Below are 20,894 nucleotides of genomic sequence, written 5' to 3'. Positions count from 1 at the left end.
CCTGATAGTGCTATGGTGTCGGATGATTGACAAGTGGGTAGTCCTGCCCATCTGCCTGTGTTGGCTAATGGGGATGTAGGGAGGCAATGCTCCACCCCACTGGGCCAAAAATCATCCTCACCCCAGTGTGTGTGTGTGATTGGGAGAAGTTCTTTCTTTGTGGGTTCTGCTCTAAAGCTCCTCCTCCTCTGTCCAGGATTCTTCGTTCTTCCAAAAGTATGAGATGGACTTGAAAGAGACGCCGCTGGGTGAGGGCAGCTTCTCCTTGTGCCGCCGCTGCCGGCAGCGCCAGAACGGGGCAGAATTCGCTGTCAAGATCATCAGCAAAAGGTACTTGGTCCTCTTCACTGCCATGCACACTCCTTCCCCCTCCCGAATGAATTCTTCTGCCCAGAAATGCACAGGGCATTTTTGACATTGAACGATGTCAAAATGGACATTTTCTTTTTCAATAAGAACATCAGAATGGCGCTGCTGCAACACCAGGAGGGCCAAAGGTTCCCCCACACCTGCTTTACGCCATACATAATCAGTTCAAGGGAATTCACTGCCACAAGTTTTGGGGCTGTGACTCTGAGAACTTAAGGTGGCTCTAAAAGTGTGTTGGTCACATCCATGGCAGAGGAGGAAGAAGAGAGTTCCATCACTGACTAAGGCTGAATAGAACCCCCAGATTCAGAAGCAGTCTACCTCTGAATCTCACTTGCCAGAAGCAGGAGAAGGGTGCTCTGATGCTCATGTCCTGCTTGTTAGGCTTCCAAGAAGGAAGTATGATGCCAGACTCCATGGGCCGTTTGTTCTGATCCAGCAGAGCCTTAATTACTTTCAGAATGTTAGTGGCTTCTAGCCCTGATGGCTTGTGTTTTACACCCACTGTCAGAGGCAGTAATGCTTCTGAATGCCAGTTAGTATTCTTTTTCTCTCTTTTCATTTTCTCCTTCCTCCCTTCCCCCTTCCTCCCTTCTTCTCTTTCTTTCTTTTTCTTTCCTCTCCCTTTATTTTTGTTTTTATTTGGGTTAGTTTTTTTAAATCCTTTCGTATTATAAAAAGTTATTTTGTAGTGGATCTTAATTTGTGTATGTCTTTTTTTAAAGCTTTAACAAAATCTGTTTTTTAAAAACAGCTGGAAACTACAGGAGAGTAGAGTTTCTGTAGTGTTGATGTCCAGCTTGCAGGCTTGCCACAGGCATCTGGTTGGCCAATGTGAGATCAGGATGTTGGACTAGATAGGCCCTTGGCCTGGTCCAGCAGGCAGGCACTTCTTATGCTCCTAATGGATCGGAGGTTTGATTTATAGGTCCTGGCCATTGGCTCCTTCTTCACCTCTCTCTGCCGGATAGTAAAGATTAAGTACCAGTGTATTTCCATGTGTCTGATGGCTGCTTTGTATGATGTTGAAATAAAAAAGCAACCCCATTTCGTACCCCACCCCAACCCCTAATCCAGGATGGAAGTGAACACACAACGCGAAGTGGCTGCCTTGCAGATCTGCGAAGCCCACCCGAACATCGTCAAGTTGCATGACGTCCATACTGACCAGGTAATGGTCCTGTGAATTTTCCACGCCAGGCTCTCTCTGCCCTCCCTGTAGAGAGGGCTAAAGGCGGCTCTACTGGCTGGGCAAGAAAGAGAAAGAAGGCTAGACTCCTAGAACTTCAACCCGTGCTGGCCAATCCAGACACTGCAAGCTGCCTGCCAATCACAGAGCCAGATGCGACACCCCCCCCCCCCTATTCCCAGGGAGTTCTCTGGGCTTAATTAAGTACCGGCCTGTGTCCTGGAACTTCCTGGATTCAGCTGCTCTCTTCTCTTTCTTGCCACATTCCTTCCCTACAGTACCACACGTACCTGGTGATGGAATTGCTGCGGGGCGGGGAGCTCCTTGACCGCATCAAGAAGAAGCAGCACTTTAGTGAGTCGGAAGCCAGCCAGATCATGCGCAGCCTGGTCTCTGCCATCAGCTTCATGCACGACGCCGGGGTAGTGCACCGTGACCTCAAGCCTGAGGTAACAGGGGAGAGCAGGGTGGGGAGGGAGGGGTGACAGGATGCCCACAGCCTCCATGATAGAGAACAGGCAACAAGAGGTTGCCGATGCCTCCTGGAAAATGACAGCGCAACGGCAAAGCAAACTCTCTCTTACACAAACACACACACACACACTTTCCCCCTACGTTCTCTGGGACTCAGCAGCAAGCAAGGCTTGGTGAAGACCACAAGAAGTTTTTATTGATTTAGCAGCATTTATAGACCAAATAAATACATAAATCTCTCAGCGGTTTACATAAAATAGGATAAGATATTTACACTGACTTTAAAAACAACCGGATATACAATAAGAGCATTGTCAAAATATAAATAAAGGGTTGGATCCACCTGACTCCTACTCAGAACAGACTCCTTGCCATCAGCAGGTCTACTCGTGAGAGGAGTTAGCTGGATACAACTCCTAATCCATAGAGTTTAAGTAGTGTACATTATAAAATTGCATGTCTGGATTGGGTCACCCAGACAAAAGCATTTTCATCAGGTGCTGAAAACAGTACAAATAGGCAGAGCATTCTAGAACATAGCTGCCACCATGTTAAAAGCTGGATTTTTTTGCTAGTGCACAGCAAACATGAAAGTGTCCTTTTTTCCCTGGGGGTGGGGAAGGGATGTCCACACCATTTTGTGATGCTGGCTCTTTTCCTGCTCTTTTAGATGTGACATCTATTTTTGTGTTGTGCTGCGCCCCCCGCTGCAGCCATTTTGTGACTGGTGCCCACGGATCTCCCTTGATATTCCAGCTGTGGCCACTGGTCCTAAAGGGCTCTGGGTACAGCTGGCACATGCCTGGCCACTGGCTGGTCACAAATGAGAGCTCAGAGGCTATCAGAGAACTCACAAGAGCTGGCGTATGGGAACTATGGTTTGCTGCAGGGATGGGGAGGGTGCTCTTCTGAGAAGATCTCTGTCTAGGCACGGCTGTTGATTGCTACCCTTAAAAAAAAGAGAGATGACTCAGGCTGACTGTTATTTTTGGTGCGACCCCTCTTAGAATATCCTGTATGCGGACGAGTCAGAAGGAGCGCCCGTGAAGGTGATTGACTTCGGCTTTGCCCGCCTGCGCCCCCAGAACTCGCAGCCCATGCAGACGCCCTGCTTCACCCTGCAGTATGCCGCACCTGAACTCTTGCAGGATGGGGGCTATGATGAGTCCTGCGACCTCTGGAGCTTGGGGGTTATCTTGGTAGGTGAAGACGCGGTGCAAATGAAGAGAGGTCAGTGGGACTGGCCTGAGGGCTGTGGTTACGGGGGGGGGGGGGGCGCCATCCAGGCCACAACACAAGCTCCTCCATTCCTTTCTCTTCTCCCGGTTTCTCCCTTTTCACGAGCAGCGTTGCTGCCTCTTTACATATTTAATAAAGCATCTATATTTTGCCTTAAATCATCCTAGGTTGCAGGGTAGGGCACGACTTAAAATGAGTGTGCAGAAACTTCTTTTGCAGATTTCACTGCCCCCTGCCACACAACGATCCTGTCTCCTTCTCTCCTTCCCCACGCCCTCATTCCATCCCACCCGAACCCTGCACCCCATCCCATTCCTGATTAGCAGTGCCAGGACCTCCCTCCAAATCCAGCACCACCTTAACCTTTTCTAGTACTTCTTGACCACTTTCTGGTGCTTCCTTCAGCAAAGCATGAGAGCTAGTAACTTGCTTCATTGTACTCTTAACAAACTCAGATTACTTTTCTTTCTGTTACTTGTAGTTACTGATTTTTTGTATTATTTTGATCCCTCCCTATCCCTATCCCTAAGTTTCCAGGCAGCTGACAATTACAGTTTACAAATAAAAAATGAGAGAGAGAGAGAGAGAGAGAGAGAGAGAGAGAGAGAGAGAGAGAGAGAGAAAGAACACAGCAGGGTGTGTAGGGACTTGGTCAAGAAAGACCAATTTGAGAAAGTTTGGCTTCCCTTTATCAGCTCTGTAAATAGAAAACTCTTATTGTGCCTCACGACTTCACATGTATCCTTGAGGGGAGGATTTATACATAATAGCCCTCACAAAGAGATGGATGTCTTGCAGTCCAATAGCCAGTGCCATTTCTCTAGAAAAAGAGGTGCCAGAAATCACCCTGAGCGTTTACCTTGTTACCCGAGACATGCCAGAACTGAGTTTCAGTAAATTCGAGCTGAAGAAAGCCCCGCCAATAGCTAACCTGGTGCTTATTTAAGTTCAGGTATGCACATCAAAGTGCAAGTAGATAAATAGGTACCGCTCCGACGGGAAGATAAACAGCGTTTCCGTGCGCTGCTCTGGTTCGCCAGAAGCGGCTGAGTCATGCTGGCCACATGACCCGGAAAAACTGGCTACAAACGTCGGCTCCCTCAGCGAGATGAGCGCCGCAACCCCAGAGTCGTTCGCAACTGGACTAAACTGTCAGGGGTCCTTTACCTTTTTTTAATGCAGCTTTAACAAGTTATGTTTTCTGGTAATTGAGTTTACTCCTCACTGTGTTTCTGTTTGTAGTTGTATTGCTTTTAATTGTACTTATTTTGAAAACCATTGTCCTTTCTGTTGTTCTCTCCTCCCGCCCTCTCTCTTCCAGTACACCATGCTCTCTGGGCAGGTCCCCTTCCACAGCAGTCAGGAAGGGAGCGCAGCGAACCATGCAGCCGAAATCATGCACAAGATCAAGGAGGGGCAATTCTCCCTGGAGGGCGAGGCCTGGAAGAACGTTTCTGAAGAGGCAAAGGAGCTGGTTAGAGGTGATGGGGGAATAGACTTAGGCACCAGTTGGGGAAATGTACATGGCGTGTTCCTTTCTGAGAATGGGAAGGTTGAGGGGACTCAGTTGGTGCTAGGGAAATGAGGTAAAAACATTTTGCACTTGAGATTCTGAAGGTTTTGGAAAAACCCGGCTTAGGACTGAAAGAAGCTCCTTTGTATCCATAAAAACAACCCTCAAAGAAAATGTTGAATCAGGGTTATCTGTGGATTTGGGGATTTCAGAAGGTCTGTAAGCATTGCTAATGTGTCTTCCCTCTTCCTCTCTTCTTCTCAGGCCTCCTCACAGTGGATCCTGTCAAGCGGCTGAAGATGTCGAGCTTGCGCTACAGCGAGTGGCTCCAAGATGGAAGCGCTCTCTCTTCCACACCCCTCATGACTCCGGACATTCTGGAGAGCTCAGGGCCTGCTGTGCGAACTGGCGTCAACGTTGCCTTTATGGTAAGAAGCTGGACAACCCGAGCAGGAAGTTTCTTTGGGGGAACCGAATAAGACGAAATGTAATGGATGGGGAGCACCAGAGTTCAGAGGATCCTGCCGGGGGTGGGGGGCACTCCTGTGCTGGTGCGGCCTGCAAGGTTCATAGGTTACACTCACCTTATGAACATTAAGGCGTGGCACAGCTCCTCTGGAGCAACGGCCATCTTGTTTCCCGAACACTGCTTTTCGTGTTATGTTGGGCCTGAGTGTTGAGAGGAATATCGTATTTTTTGCTCCATAAGGTGCACCTGACCATAAGGCACACCTACTTTTTTTTGGGGGGAGGGGTATTCAAGAAAAAAAATATTATTTAAAGGGAGAGCTGAGCAGAGCCTGTATGCATCCCAGGCTCTGCTCAGCGCTCCATTTCATGAGCCGCGTGGAGCGTGTGTGTGGCTCTTGGGGGCTTTTCCCCGAGGAGGGAGAAGGGCAGCCTACGTTCTGCCCCGTCCCCCACCTCCCGTAAAAGCCCGGGTTTCCCCCACCGCCAGCCCCAAAAAGCAGGTCGGGGAGCAGCGGAAAGACTGCGCACAGCCTTCCCGCTGCTCCCCGAGCTTGTGGGGCTGGCGGGGGAAGCCCGGGTTCACCAGCCCCAGGGACCACACATTCGCTCCATAAGACGCACAGACATTTCCCTTTAGATTTTAAGAGGGAAAAAGTGCTTCTTATGGAGCGAGAAATACGGTAAATGGCAGTCGGATGCCAGTTTTATCATCCGGTGAGGGTGGTTACCTTCTCCCTTGAAAAGTATGCAGAGTGGAAGGAGGAAAGTAGGAAAACAGCACTCTTTCCTACTTCCTCTTTCATCTGTGTGCTTTCAAAGACATAGTTTTAATTCTACTGGATCTGATCCCAGATCACTTGGAAAAGCACTTTCTTTCCAGCTTTCTGGAGGAGGGTTGTTGGCTGATCTGGGGGAGTGGGAAGAGATTGACCAGATGGGTTGGCACTTCTTCAAAAACCCAAATTTTGCCCACAAACCTAAAAGAGGTGGCTAGGGTTTCGAGACAAAAGACAAAAGGACAAACCCTCGAGCTGCAACTCTTTCTCCTCTCCCAGGCCTTTAACAAGGGCAAGCGCGAAGGCTTTTTCCTGAAGAGCGTGGAGCACGCCCCCCTTGCCAAGCGACGCAAACTGAAGATGTCGAGCACTGGCGCCGAAGCCCGCCGCAGCAGCAGCTCCTCCTCTTCCTCTTCCTCCTCCTCCGCGACTTCTTCTCGCCCCCACAAAGCCAAGGTTCCCAGAGTTTGCCATGACCCTCCCTCATAGCACCCTGAGGAGAGGAGGTGCATCGCTTGGTCAGGAGGGAAGTGGGTATTTATTGTCTATGTTGCTGTTGAGGGAGGAAGCCCCCTCCCTCCACCCCACCCCACCCCACCCCCCTGATTCCACCCCCACCTTCATTCATGATGGGGTCTGTTTTGTTGTTCAAAGTGGCCCACGTCTTTCAGAGGAAAACTCTCTCTGTGGGGAAAGATTTGCAGCCCCCACCCCCTGCCAAGAGGACGACTCCTTGTGATTCTTGCAGGGCGCTCAGTTGCTGTAGGGAGAACAAGGAGACCATAGGGCAGCCCCATAAGAAGGCACCGCACCTTTTTAAATACTAAATCCGTGTTCCCTTTCTGATGGTTCAGGACCTGCCACCCCATTGCAAAGGCAGGGCCAGAAGAGGTTTGGTTGTAGGTGCAGAGTTATTTTACACTGATCAAGTGGAGGCCATGTGGAGGTGATGCGTCTCCACCCCAGCCCTCCCCCTGAAAGCACAAGAGGGGCTGGTCCCTTTTCCTGAGGGACTGGAGTCAGGTGATTTAAGGTCAGGGGTTACAATTGAAGAGGAACCCAGCCAAAAACAGCTGAGCTATTTTCATTAAGACGTGGATTTGCCTCCCTTGAGCCCAAAACCATGTATTGCGGGAGGGTGTGTGTAGACATTTTCTCCTGGGAAAGGCTGCTAAAAAACAGCAAAACAACAACAACAAAAAACAGGCAGGTTTTTATCCTGGCAGACAGCCGAGCGCCAAGGAAACTTTTCGGCACCTCCCGCTATTGTTAAACAACAGAGGGTGGTCTCTAACATTAGTAATGCACAGAGCAGACCCACTGAAATGAATGGGCATGCTAACTTGGGATCATTTGTTTCAATGGGTCTACTTGGGGATACAACCCAGAGGAGCAGGGCCAGGCAGGGAACAAGGGCTGTGTATCGCAGGGACGGGCAGGGCGGGGGGGGGGGAGGGGAAGGGGCAGAATCACTCACCACTTTATTTAATATAGGATGCACCGTGGATGCAAATGGGTTAACAAGCCAAATAGGAACCTCTGCGGAAAAGCGGGGTAGGGGGTGGGAGGAGATGTCTGCTGAGGGATTCCCCCAAATTTCTGATAATGTGGGGCAAAAAGGGTTTGGGTTTTTGCCTTACAATGACAGCAGAATCTACTGTGCTGGGAGATTTTGTATATTAAAGCTCAGACACTTCAGGAAACAAAAATGGGATGAGAGGGTGGGAATGTTGAGGAGGAGAGAGAGAGTATATTTTTAGAAAGAGAGAAATATCTGTATGTTTTTTATAAAATAAAATGCTGCAGGCAGGCTTGAGGGGTGGAGTTTGTGTGATAACACACTTGAATTTAGCAGTGGGAAGGGAGAAAATCATTCTCTCAGCTTCAGAAATCTGCCCCATCTCCTTGTTCACTTAAGAGGTAGAACAAGATAAAATGTTGAAAGATGGGGAAGGAACTTTGTTAAATCACATTGTTAAATCCAATTCTGTTAACACCTTGTAACTGCACTTGGAATCAGATTTTAGTTAGAACCAGTTATTTCCCACTTTTTAAGACAGACAAAACGGAAGCGTTGACTTTTGCTCACTTCTAATTTGAGAGCAGGATCCTGATTGCATTAGCTTGGATAGGATCATTAAAATAAACAGAAATTCAGAATTTCGCTCATCACAACTTGGAAGTTTGCAGAGATCCCATTTCCAAAATTCAGATTTATTTTTTTACTACTAAGACCCAGCCCATCTGTGACTGTATAAATGAATGTGAAAGTCATGTTGCAACATTTGACGTTTTTAAGCAGAGGTTGGATGTCCATACGTCACTGACGCTTTAGTTGAGATTTCTGCATTGCAGGTGGGTTGGAGATGACCCTGAGCACCCCTTCCGACTCTACAATTCTATGATTAATTTGTGGGGGGTTTTTGTAACCCCTTTTTGCTTACACTATTGTTGCAGAAAGGTTATGTTCACATTTTGTCAAAAGTCCAAGCTTTTAAAAGCAAATAATTGTACGTGTTTATAGAGCACTGAGGGATTCTAATTACCTAGCATCTGTTCATCAGATTAAGGGGGAATGACTGAAACCTGAGGTCAGCCAATGAAGACTAGTAGGAGATTCAGAAGAGATAAAAGGGAGGAATTATTTAAAAGGTGTGTAATTAACTATGGAACTCACAGCCATAGTTGATGGCCGCCAATTTGGATGGCTTTAAAAGGGGACAAGGCTATCAATGGCTATTAGTCCTAATGCCTGTGTACTACCTCCCGGTTCAAAGGCACCATGCTTCTGAATAATGGGAGGGAAAACAGCGGAAGAGGCTGTCCTCATTTCCTGCTTGTGTGTGTTCCCCATAGGCCTGGCCACTGTGAGAACAGAATGCTGGACCAGATAGAACTTTGGCCTGACCCAGCAGACTCTCAAAGATTATTGAGACCCAGATCTAAGAAATTCTAGTATATAGCAAGTGTATGAATAGAAAGCCATGTGTATGTGTCTGTCTAGAATTATCAAATCTGGAATGAAAATGTTATTGTAGTAAAATAATAATAAGATGCCAGAATGCCCTGAAATAATACAGGAAAAGGGAGAATTAGGTTTAGACAGCAATCCTTTACACATTTACATAGAAGGAAGTCTCACTGAAACAATAGCACTTGCTTCTGAGTAGACATAGATAGGAGTGCATTGTTAGTCACTTTAAAGGGAAGTGCAATTAGAGATGTAAACTACCTGGTAACTTTGAAGCCAGAGAGAGGGAAATAATAGGTTCCTCCCTCGCCAACCCCAAAAAGTAGAAATTTTGGAATCTATTTCATGGATTGACTAGCTGTATCCATTCAACCCAGGATATGCAGTGAGGTCAGCCTCTTAACTAGCTTGAATTCCCTCAGCAATCACCTTACATCCTCAACAGCTGAAGAAAACTGCTCTCACCTCACTATTTATAGCTAATCTAGCTTTGGTGTTAGAATATAAAGTGTTCACCTTAAGGGAAAATATTTAACCAAATGCTTTCTTTTCCGTGTTTCACAAAGTATCCACCCACCCACCCCTTTTTAACTGATATAGGAGGGGCAAGAAAGTGAAACCGCAGATAATATTCCCCCCAAAAAAACCTTTTCCCCCCTTCCTGGGCATGAAAAGTGCAATTTCTTTCGGAGATGAATTGGATTTCCTCGGCAGCTCCCAAATGCTTCTTGCTGATTTAAGGAAAATGGACTAGAGGAGAGAAAATATGTTTGTTTTGGTCACAGTATGATGGGGAGAGGGTCCCAAAACAGCTCTTCTGCTTCCATTCCCTTTGGGAGTGAGCGAATGTGAAACACGTATCTGTTCTTCCCAGGAGAACTCATTCTTGCTTCATCACCAGTGTGAATGGGCCAGTGTTTAAGAGAGAAACTCTGGGCATATGTCTATGCTACTTATTTGAACCATCTAACTTGTTTTAAGTGGACTCTCAGCTAAGGAACTCTATTTAAATAAACTGCAAAGATCTCAAACAAGGAATTCTCAGCACCTGTACCAAAACTACATTTCCCCTTTTGGGAATAGCACGACAATAACTGCCGTTTAAAAAGTTTAGATTTGTAGCAGAGATGCTTACCGAAAAGAGTCTTGCCAGCTGCTCCCCCTCGTTCATGTTTTTTGCACTTGGCAGCTTTTTTCATTTGGGGAGGGGGGCTCCCCCTCCTTGGGGAACTGGGTATCCATGTATGTTTGTGTTTATATGTATGTATGTGTGTGCGTGCGTGTATGTCTTAATTGCCATATCCCCCATACTCTATGCTGAAGAGATGGTGGAGGATTGAGTGGGAATGTATTCTTAAGTCCTTCTCTAAGCAGCACAAAAGGCCAAGAACCAGCCATCAGGGGCATCTCATCCATGCAACCAAACCTTGTGTATTTTTTATTTGAAAATAAAAATCACCTCTGAAGCCAACGTGTTTTGTCTTACTCTTGGCACTGGGAAGCCTATGCCTCCCTCTCCAATTGCAACAGAGGTTGTCACCAAATGCAACAGCAAGGTCCAATCGCCCACTTAGCCAAAACCGGAGCACTTACCAATCATGAGATAAAACTGGCCAGATTGAACTTGATTTCATAGATATATACTGGACCCAGGACAATTCAAAGGCAAAATCGAAATTGTGTGGTTGATGCATTCCTGCAGTAAATCCAAATGAGCAGACCCAACCTCTGGTTTGATGTGCACAGCTTGGTGCAAGAGGCCTGGAACAGGGTATGTGTCAAGGTTAACATGCAGAACTCAAGATGATCCCTTGATTGTGCTTTCATTAGGCCCCAGAAATCCAACTGCAGCCCCCATCGTCTGCCCCTGTGGCCACACTTGCAGTTCTGGATGCTAGTGTAGAATTTCCTTCTCTTGCCTTGCCCACTTTTTGGACTCTTTCCCATGTTGGACACCGAGTGTACTGTAGCTTCTGACTTCCACCAATCTAGTGCTGCTCTGAGGTCATCAAAAGCACCCCTAATGCACAAATAAAACCTCCCTACAGGCTAAAATGCCCCATTGGCTGTCTGCCCCATTTTTAAGCCACCCCCATCCAAGAGAACCAGAAACAGCCCCCGTGATGATTCACACAAGGTGGGAAGCTTGTGAGAAAATGCTATTCTCTAGTTTCTGGGAAGACAAGAATGAAAAGGGATCTGTGGCGCTCTTTGCATGGGAAGGGGAACTCTACAGAGATCTGTTTCCAAGCCGGTGAGAGGAACAGATGATGCAGCCTGTTGCCTTGAAGGAGCAAACTGTCTTTAGACAAAGCACACTGGGCCCACCCCTTTTGAAACACACAGACTTTATTCAAAAGAAGAAAAAGAAACCATACACCAACTGGAATGGAACAGAATCATTCCCTGAAGCCACTGGAAGGTAAGGGAAGAGGGGGTAGGGCACGGCAATTATTAAGAGGTTTAACAGTTACAATATACCCAAGATATGCAGATATTCCCAGGAAGACAACTGCAGATGGCGGAAGGAGGCACTCAGCTGAACAAAACAGTCCATGGATGCAAGGGTTACACGCTAACTGGGGTGTGGCCTTTGGAGAGGGAGGGAGCGCAGGCACAAGGCAGTGGTGGAGCCAAGGGTGGAGGGGCGCCTTCACTACAGCAGCCCCTCTCCACCACTGGGCTACCCACAATGCTAGGAGTTGGGCCTTGCATCGCTTCTCCTGGCCAGGGCTCTCCGTTGGCTTCCTGCCATCCCAGCTGTGCCCACCGCGGGCACAAGCATGTAAACCAAGAGGGAGGGGGAAGAGACAGCAGAGAATGGCCACAAACCGCTAAAGCATCAATGGAGGCGTTGAGTGCCAGACAGACAGGAGGAGCTGGAGAAGATTTCTATGGTAAGCAGACAAGTCCTTCCATTCTGCACAGGGAAAGGGAATGGGGTGGCCGCTGCTTCTCTTATTTGGCAGTCATCATCTGTACAAACTCTAGAGGAGCAAAGGAGAGGGGAAAGGGAAGTAAGTCAGGACAGTCAAGAGGCAGGCACCTTTCCAAACATATCCTCCTACCAATGAATTTTAAAAGATAAAAATAATGGATTAATTTTTTTAAGTGCTTACCTAGGGTTGCCATAGGTCTGGATTTTCCAAGACATATCCAGACGTATGGCAGTGCAGTGCTCAAAAACGGCTTTTTGTGATTTTGCCCTTAAAGCTTAACAACTTTGGCACGGAAAGAAAGCAAGTAGTGTCAGGAGACTTCATAGTGCTACTCAGATGTTTGGGAAGACATCAGTCATTTTGGTACCATGGATGAACTTGCAAGGCATCTCTACCAGGAGAGAGAATTTGACAAAGATGATCCAGCTTAGCACAAATATCTGCACCACTGATGTTGGAGTGGTTGCCATCAGTGAGCACTCTGTGTAGATCCACACAGTGGGCGGTAAGTGCCTCTTCTGGTAGCTTGTAAAGGATGTACAAGTATCCCCATGGACTCCTGCAAAATTCCAGCTGCTCAAGTCACTCTTCAGCTGATACATGAGCAGGGTCAACAAAAGTACAGATCTCCCGTTTGAAGATTCCTTTTGGGCTACTGCACTCATCGTGAATCCGACCCTCATATTCACAATGAAATACTCAATAATGAGATAAGAGACCAATCTACCCTTACTCTGGGCCTGGGGGATTTTGCCGGCCTGGTTACCTCATTCCAACAAATGGCCTACTTCTGGTAGCTGCAGAGAGAGTGATGGAGCTCAGGGAGGGGAGCTTGCAGCCCCAGCCATTGTGTGTGCTGAACGTGATGAAGAATAGAGGCCTAAACCTCCACAAGGCTTTCCTGCGAGAGCAGCGGAGAGGAGGCCAGCAGCAAACCACAACCAGAAGAGATGTAGCTCCGGGAAGCAGAAAGAAGCTCCACCAGAAGGGGTTTGGAATTTGGAGGAGGTTCTCAGGAGAAGCACAAGCCAAACCCTATTCCATTATCCCCACAAAAGGAAGCACATCTCTCGGGCAATTTGATCCCAGGACAAGGAGGTGTTGCGGGCAAGGATTCTCCCATGTAGTCGGTGCATGCAACAATTGTTTCCTATGGCCCTGGTGGCCCCTGACTTCATACAGACATGTGTCGGTCTTTGTAGCACAGGCAAACCACACCTGCCGAAGTCCCCATAAGCCCTGTGAGCAGCCCTGCAAAACTGACCATGGGGGAGGGGCACAAAGAAGGCTCTTCTCACCCAGGGCACTATTTGTCCCAGGGCCAGAGTCTGCCCTTTCATCATCATCATTCTTATTATCCATTATTATTATTTCTATTTATATACTGCCCTTTATCCAGAGACCCTGGGGCAGAACATAACATAACATAACATACAGCTTAATAATAAAACAGCCATAGTAACAATCCTCCCACATTTAACAGGTCATAGATTATTTAATGGACGATGGCCTGGGTAAAGAGGAATGTTTTCACCTGGCACCTAAAGATATGGAATGACGGCGCCAGGCAAGCCTCTCTGGGGAGAGCATTCCACCAGCGGGGAGCCACCACAGAAAAGGCCCGTTCTTGTGTTGTCACTTTCTGAAGGTCTCGGGGAGGGGGATATAGAAAAGGGCCCCAGATGACAAGTGCAGGGTCCAGGTTGGTTTGCATGGGGAGAGGCAGTCCTTAAGGTATTGAGATCCAGAGCCATGTAAGGCTTTATAGGTTAAAACCATCACTTTAGGAAAAATTGAGGTTCTTGGGGCTTTTTTAAAGATCTACACAAGTTTCTAGCATCCATCTTTCTAAACAAATCTCTGAAAATTATGTGGGTCATAATTCCTGAGCAAGACCCATTGAAACAAAGACGACTTGCCCAAGAGGATGGCGGCTCTGTGGTGCCACTCGTGCCACCGCACCCAACTCCCCTCCTCACCTTCATAATTGACTTGTCCATCCCCATCTATGTCAGCTTCCCGGATCATTTCGTCAACTTCTTCATCTGTCAGCTTTTCGCCTAAGTTGGTCATGACATGACGCAGCTCCGCAGCACTGATGTAGCCGTTGCCATCCTGTGTGTGGAACCAGGAAAGGGAGAGAGGCAGAGGACGTCGACACCCATAATAACCTATTACTCCATCCACAGCTGGCTTGTCCACCCTCCCCATAAAGCAAATGAATGCACTTTGAAAGAAACATCAAGAAGAAGCACAGATGCATGTGACTATTTATGGCTGTCCGGTGGTCCTTCTTGCTGGCCACTGTAAGAACAGGAAGCTGGAACAGGTGGACCTTTGACCTGATCCAACAGAAAGGCTCTTCCTATGTTCTTAACCCCCACACTTCAGACACTGATCCTTTCCACTGTGGACCATGGAACAAAACAAGCTACACGGCTTCTAACCGTTTTCTCTCTCCTTCCACTTTTACTCCTCTGTAAAGATGTTTTCTTCCTTAAAGAGACCCTTTCTCCACTCCTCTCTACAAATTTACAGTTGATTCTAAATTATTCTTTAACTATTTGCAGATTTGTTTTGTTTTGACATTTTCTCCAGACAATTTTCTCTCAAATTGCAAAGAAGGGAGGGGGGACATGTGTGATAACCCGGGGAACAGATTCCTCATGTCCTAGCCAGTTGGCCAAGTGGCCTGGATTCAGATGGAAGAGGAGTTCTTGCCCCAGGGTTTATTTGGCACCCAGAATAAAACCTAAAGCGACTCAATGAGACTGATCATGTGAGGAACGTTACTGCACTCACCAAAAAGCTGCACTTCACAAAGGAGTCTAGGAAGCACTTAAAACTCCATCCCCAGTTCACACAGAGCATCAGCCAGGCCTGCTGGCTTCACTGTTCTCCCATGTGAACCAACTGCATCTCTAGTAGGACACCAAACCATCCTCTGTAGTAGAAGAGGGAGGATCATAATGGCCGACACCAAGGGGAAATGCTTTTACCACTACGGGACTTGCCGCCAGTAGTTCCTAGGAAAAGCGTTCAGAAATTTTCAATCTCTGGCTAAAAAGCAGCAGTTTCTATTGTACAACCTTTCCCCAGTCATTGGAATAATTTTGCTTCAAAGAGAAACAAGGCGGCAGAGCTAAAAGGGCAGAGAGACTGGAAAACCTCTGTGAAAGTGTTGATCCCAACCAGGAAGAACAGCAGCTAACCAGCAAGAAAGCTGGTGTTAGTTTTAGTGTTCTAGCTATAGGACTGATGTGACCTAACAAACTTTTGGCATTCTGGTTCAGCTCAAAGATTCCTACCCTTGGGCTCCTTGAAATCTCTTTCCAAGCCCATCCCGAGGCCTTGGAATTAGAGCCTCATCTGCTGGGATACAGCAGAACCTTTGGCTGATGTTGCTGAACTACAACTCCCACCAGCCCCAGCAAGCATTACCAATGATGGGAGTTGTAGTTCAGCAACATCTGGAGGGCCAAAGGATCCCCACACCTGGGATAAACATCTCTCCTGCTGTAGGCCATCCACTGGAGAAAAGGGATGCTGAGCATGTGCAGAATGCCACTAGTTCCACTAGTGAACAAGTTGTATAGAATCCTAGCAAACATCTTTTCATCACAAAATTAGCCCCCCTACCTTGTCAAAGACTCGGAAGGCCTCACGAATCTCTTCCTCGCTGTCTGTGTCCTTCATCTTCCGAGCCATCATAGTGAGGAATTCTGGGAAATCGATGGTGCCATTCCCTGGAGAAGGGTCAGCTCTTTAGTGCTGTGCCTAAAAAACTGCTGCTGAGATCACCTGTGTAGCAACATGGAAGTCTTGTCCGCTGGTCTGCCCTCCCGCCTAGCAGGGTCAATACTTTTCAAGGGAACAATGGCTACTGGAAACGCTTTCCTCTTCCCCCTGGACGGGGCAACAATGGCTTTGCCAGACACCAGAGTAGGTGGAGAAACCCAGTTTCAGGGGTGTGTTCAAGTAACTGAGGGGAATAAGGGGAAAGGGCCATGTAAGCAGTGGCGTAGCGTGGGTTGTCAGCACCCGGGGCAAGGCAAGTAATTTGCACCCCCTAACCCGTAGATTTGCGCCCCCTAACCCGTGGATTTGCGTACCCTAACCCTAACCCCCAGATGTTGCACCCGGTGCGGCCGGCCCCCCCTGCACCCCCCACGCTACGCCACTGCATGTAAGTGCCAGATAGGCCCTGCTCTCTTTCGGAAGGAGCCACAACATTCCATGATTGAACTTGGATTATCCTCCAGCTGGGAAGGCAGCTAAGGGAGTTCACCCACAAACAACTTGAGCAGGAGCCCAGTTGGGTGGTGGGTGAATAATCAGTCCAGAGGGTGGCAAACCCCTGCAGCCAAGCCAGGCTGTACTTCCAGTAGGATCAGCCTGTGAGTTCAAGAAGGCAACTCCTCACCTTCCTGCCCAGGTTTCAACAGCACACCAAGGACAGCTTGCTGATGCTTTCACCCAAAAGGCTGCTGTGGACCCAGCATCCTCCATCTTCTACTCTGGCCCTGACCAATGAGGATTGGGGCTTATGCATCTTCTAAGATGCAACTACTGTTACCCAAACTTGAGACTTTTCACTAGGGCAAGTTACAAAGACTAAAATAAATGTGTCAATTTCCCACCTGCGCCACGTAAATGGACCAAAGAAACAAGACAATTCTAACTGGAGGGCCAATCCTCCAGTTCCAGCACTGCTCCAATCCAATACCTGTTCCAGCACTACCCCATTTCCCACTCGTCCCCAGAGTCTTGGGCGCCCAGCTCACCATCAGCATCCACCTCATTGATCATGTCTTGCAATTCTGCCTCGGTGGGGTTCTGCCCCAGGGAGCGCATGACGGTGCCAAGCTCCTTGGTGGTGATGGTGCCATCGCCATCCTTGTCAAAGAGGGAGAAGGCCTCTTTGAACTCTGAAAGAGGCAGGGAAGAGAGATAGCTCAGGGCCAGATATTCACCTTTCCAACCCAAGTCCCAGTCCCCAAACTCAGAAAGGAAACCAGAAAGGGGCTAACTGAATACATTTGTAACCTCCTTCTAAACCCAGTTATCACCGTGGCAGGTATGGAGAGGGAAGGAGTACCCAGGCTGTGTATGGGGGAAGAACGCAAGTATTATCCCATGCAGGTTATCCAAGTCTTGCTGGGGGACAGAACCGCCCTAATGCATCAGTCCTTAAAAGATCCTGGGCCCAAACACCCAGTACTGTTTTAATAGCATTTTTTCAGGACGCGGCTACATCAGCATGCACTTCCCCTCCTTCCAAGGTACACTCAGCTGGCTTTAAGGGTTTAAATCAGTAGGGTAGCGGTCAAGCAGTATTCAGAGAAGTACTTTTGAGGAAGGACATTACACATGCTCCTGTTTTACACAGGAAAGGAGCAAAGGCTGGGAGATTGTGAGGCAGTGAGTTTAGCTAGGACGTTCAGGGCCACGCAAGAGTTTGGATGGAGGACCAAGTCCAGCACCAATTGCTGGCTCTCTCGGCATTTATGCCACACAACTGGTACCATCAACCCTTTAGACAATGCTCCTGTCCCCAGGAGCAAGATAATTTCTCACCTGCTATTTGCTCCTCTGTCAGCTGATCAGCCTGCAGGAGAATGGTGAGGGAGAAGAGAGAAAGTTAGTAAGTTTTGCAGGTCTCGCCTTCCTGGTCCATGACAGCCGCACCCCATTTATTTATTTATTTTTCTTTCTCTCTCTCTCTCTCTCTTTCTCACACACATACACACACACTCACTCACACACACTCATTGACTTCTGAACTCAATGCAGTTGTTGCCTCCACACTCTCCCAAAGACTCACATCTGCACTCAACCCAAGTAGAGGGAGTGATATGGACTAAGAACAGAACACACCCACAGGCCTGCCTTACGCCATTTGTCCATCAAGCTTAGGACTGTCAACACTGATTGTCAGCAGTTCATCAGGATTTCAACTTGGGGTCTCTCCTGGCCCTTCCTGGAGATTGAAGCTGGGACCTTCTGCATGCAAAGCAAGTGCTCTTCCCAAGGTACAGTCCATCAACTTCAGCCTTCAGGAAGGGCAACATGAGGCCACCACCTCCTCTCTGACTCTCTTCTCCACACACCCTGTACTGCCCGCTTCCAAACTTGGATGGGCTCCTGCCCCCTATGGTTCTCACCTCACCTACTTCAAGTTCTCCTAACCCTTCCTTATGTAGCCTTATCACATGCTCCAAGTTCCTGTGTCAATATCCCACTTTAGATTGTTAGCATTTTTCTATTTATAACCAACATTTATGGTGGTTTACAAAGCAGTATGAACACAAAAACAGGAGAGAGGGAGATCTCTGCCCTTAGAAGGCTACAATCTACGTTTTCACACCTGGAGGACACAACAGAGCCTGGGAACATGTACCCCTCCCCTCTTCATCAGAAGGTGGGTGACCAACATCACACCAACCCCTTCAATGTTCTCCTTTTATAATCATAAGGGGAGTTTTTATCCTCTCTCAGGGAAGCTCCTCTTTCCAGTTTCTCCAGTATCTTTCCACTAATTCTTTCTTTAATGGAAACCACATGAGGGAGAGGGAGAATGAACACAGATCCTCCCTCCTGTCTGCTCATTCTGCATCTCCCAACCCCATCATCTGTCTGTGCAAGGCCTTAGGTAAGGGCTGTAGCTCAGTGGAAGAGCACCTCCTTTGCATGCAAAAGGTCCCTGGTTGGAGCTCCAGCATCTCCAGGCTGGGCTGGGGAGCACTTCTGCCAGAAAACCCAGAGAGTCACTGAGCAAGATGGACCAGTGATCTGGATCTCTACAAAGCACATTATTTTGCATTTTTAAAACTTTGATTTACTATCCACTCCTCACAACCAAGTCCAACGTTCCTATGCATCCTCTCTTTGAAATATACCCTTGTCTATATATTGTCATTATCACATTTTTAAACTTGAGATGCCTTAAGCACAGTCATTCTCTCAAGCATGCACACTCCTTGAAGGGTGTGTCCTCCACTTCTTACTCTCACCCCCCCTTGCATACCCAAGCCTCTTTTCTCCCCCATTAGGTGTCTACTATCATTTCTGTTTCTCAGCAGTTCAAGCACCCTCAAAATGAGGTTTTCTAGTCACACAACAGAATCTCCTTTTAAAGGCACCCCCTTTCCTATCCACCTGCTCTCAATTTTGCAAATTATTATGTTCTTCCCATTTCAAGACACGCAAACCCCTTTATCATATTATCTCGTCACAGCACCCTCCTTCTTCAGGAGTTTTCTTGCCAATGCTCCATCAACTGCCTCTTAGCTGAGCACCCCACTTTTGGGGGAATATAAGGAATCCCCCAACTATCCCATTATCCACACTTTTATCAAATCCCCTCTTATTTAAGAGATCCTCTTCTCAGCATCCCAACCTTTATAAATCTCTCTCTGCCAGTGCTGCATACTTTTATGAGGCCTTATGGGACTCTTCCACCCCAGCCCATTCCAAGAAGACTTCCACCTTCATTTTTAAGGGGAGGGTGTTCCACAGGTGCAGCTGTTTTTGAGGCGATTCCTTTCTTGGCTCGTCCCGCTTTTGGGGAAAAGTTAAAAGATTCCCCTTAGACTTCATCACCCCCACATCCTTTGCAAAGGGAGGGGGGAAGCTGGCCATGTACAGGTTTTTCTTCCTCTACACCCGTCTCCTATTAACCCATCCACTTCCAGCTCCTCAAACCCCCAACATGGGTAAAAATAAAAAATGAGGGGTGGGAGGGGGAAAGACACATTGAACCCCTCCCACTTCTTCACCTTCATTAGCTTCCACCCTATAATATGCCATCATTGGTGGGATGTCCCAGCCCCCCTCCCTGTGACCCAGTGATATGATAAAAGCCACAAAGGCCCCCATCTTCCGTCCCCATCAGATATCGACGCACCCGCCCCCCATCTTTTATTAACCCAACACCACGCACATCCTATTTGGGGGAGGGGATGTGAATCCTAAAAAACCTTATTTATCTTGAACTTGACCATCCTAAGACCTCCATGGTGGAAGACCCCTCCCCAACACACAGATCTTCATTTTGGAGAGGGTCCCCTCCCCATCTAGCCCTCCATTGAGAAAAGGGGCCTGACCCCTTCCCTCCTTAAGACGCCACACTGCGGGGGGGGGGGGCAAGTCGAGACCCCCCTCCTCACATGACCTCACGCTTCGCCCCCTCCCCATTTAAGCCCCCCTCCCTCCCTCGCTCGCTCACCATGGTGACGTGGGGGAGGGGAAGCGGCGCTGCGACCTCTCGGCTCCTGGCTGGCGTCCGTCTCCCTCCACCCGGGGCTGAGTCGTCGCCGTTGCCCGGCAAGCGCAAGCGCTCTCGCTCGCCCTCTTCCTCCTCCTCTTCTTCTTCTTCTGCTGCTGCTCTAACGGCAAGCGCCAAACGTTACTTCCCGGGCCCCGCGCGCACGCGCATTCCCCTCCCTCCGGCGAGCCCCCGGCAACCGCGGCCGCAGCAGTAGGAAAGGCGGCCCTTTAAATAACTCCCGGGCCCGCCCCCTCCGCAGTCACGTGCGCCGCCGCCCGACGTCCCATTGGCCTAGCCTCACCTGCATTGCGTCAGGGGAGGCAGCTTAAAGGGAAAGCCGCGAGGAAATAGGGCGTGTTGTGAGCCGGGAAGGAGGAGGGGGCGGGAATGTAAATAAGTGGGTTACGGAGAAGAGGAAGTTGGGGAGGGGAAAGGGATGCTGTCGGCGGTATTTTTTAGAGGGTGATTAAAGGGGAGGTGGAAATCGGGGGGGGGGCACACAAGTAAAGGGGAGCTTTACTTAAAAGGGATGGCTGGGTGTGATAATTCCTATTTCTTTTGCTGTTTAGGACTGCTGGGAGCATATGAATGAATGAACCAATCTTTATTTGCGTCAGCCATCGGCCATAGCAATAAAACAACAACGCGATATACAAAGAAAATAAATAAAAAGTCGACTATATA

At 48.3% G+C, this 20,894-nt stretch overlaps 2 protein-coding genes and 1 long non-coding RNA gene across 4 annotated transcripts in view; 1 reads left to right on the top strand and 2 right to left on the bottom strand.

Annotated features, from left to right (window-relative positions):
• Positions 1-10,468, top strand: part of RPS6KA4 (ribosomal protein S6 kinase A4) — a 38,143-nt gene extending 27,675 nt beyond the window's left edge. For both annotated transcript variants that reach the window (XM_083715653.1, XM_083715654.1), the window contains exons 11-17: positions 197-330; positions 1,447-1,540; positions 1,837-2,007; positions 3,040-3,231; positions 4,593-4,752; positions 5,049-5,212; positions 6,311-10,468. In XM_083715653.1, coding sequence (XP_083571779.1) covers positions 197-330; positions 1,447-1,540; positions 1,837-2,007; positions 3,040-3,231; positions 4,593-4,752; positions 5,049-5,212; positions 6,311-6,520 — 1,125 coding nt within the window. In that variant the 3' untranslated portion in view covers positions 6,521-10,468. The remainder of the gene's footprint in view (positions 1-196; positions 331-1,446; positions 1,541-1,836; positions 2,008-3,039; positions 3,232-4,592; positions 4,753-5,048; positions 5,213-6,310) is intronic.
• Positions 10,469-11,333: 865 nt separating this feature from the next.
• Positions 11,334-20,457, bottom strand: LOC310833435 (calmodulin-1). Its single transcript, XM_083716179.1, has 6 exons — positions 20,169-20,457; positions 17,519-17,549; positions 16,726-16,869; positions 15,581-15,687; positions 13,921-14,056; positions 11,334-11,989 (listed from the first exon to the last, which is right to left on the bottom strand). The coding sequence occupies exons 1-6, from the start codon at positions 20,169-20,171 to the stop codon at positions 11,961-11,963; spliced, it is 450 nt and encodes a 149-aa protein (XP_083572305.1). The 5' UTR covers positions 20,172-20,457; the 3' UTR covers positions 11,334-11,960.
• LOC310833599 lies at positions 12,089-13,913 on the bottom strand. Its single transcript, XR_014558833.1, has 2 exons — positions 12,967-13,913; positions 12,089-12,897 (listed from the first exon to the last, which is right to left on the bottom strand). It is a non-coding gene; the product is annotated as an uncharacterized lncRNA (long non-coding RNA).
• Positions 20,458-20,894: the final 437 nt, after the last annotated feature.

The sequence above is a fragment of the Podarcis gaigeae genome (assembly GCF_964106915.1).
Source record: "Podarcis gaigeae genome assembly, chromosome: 16".
Classification (NCBI taxonomy): Eukaryota; Metazoa; Chordata; class Lepidosauria; order Squamata; family Lacertidae; genus Podarcis; species Podarcis gaigeae.
This window is presented reverse-complemented; position numbering and strand designations above follow the sequence as displayed.

Excerpts from the sequence above, each read along its gene's own strand:
- LOC310833435 (XM_083716179.1), bottom strand. Across the intron at positions 16,870-17,518 it reads GACAGAGGAGCAAATAGCAG|AGTTCAAAGAGGCCTTCTCC; the intron begins GTGAGAAATTAT and ends TGCCTCTTTCAG. Across the intron at positions 11,990-13,920 it reads TGGACAAGTCAATTATGAAG|AGTTTGTACAGATGATGACT; the intron begins GTGAGGAGGGGA and ends TTGCTCCTCTAG.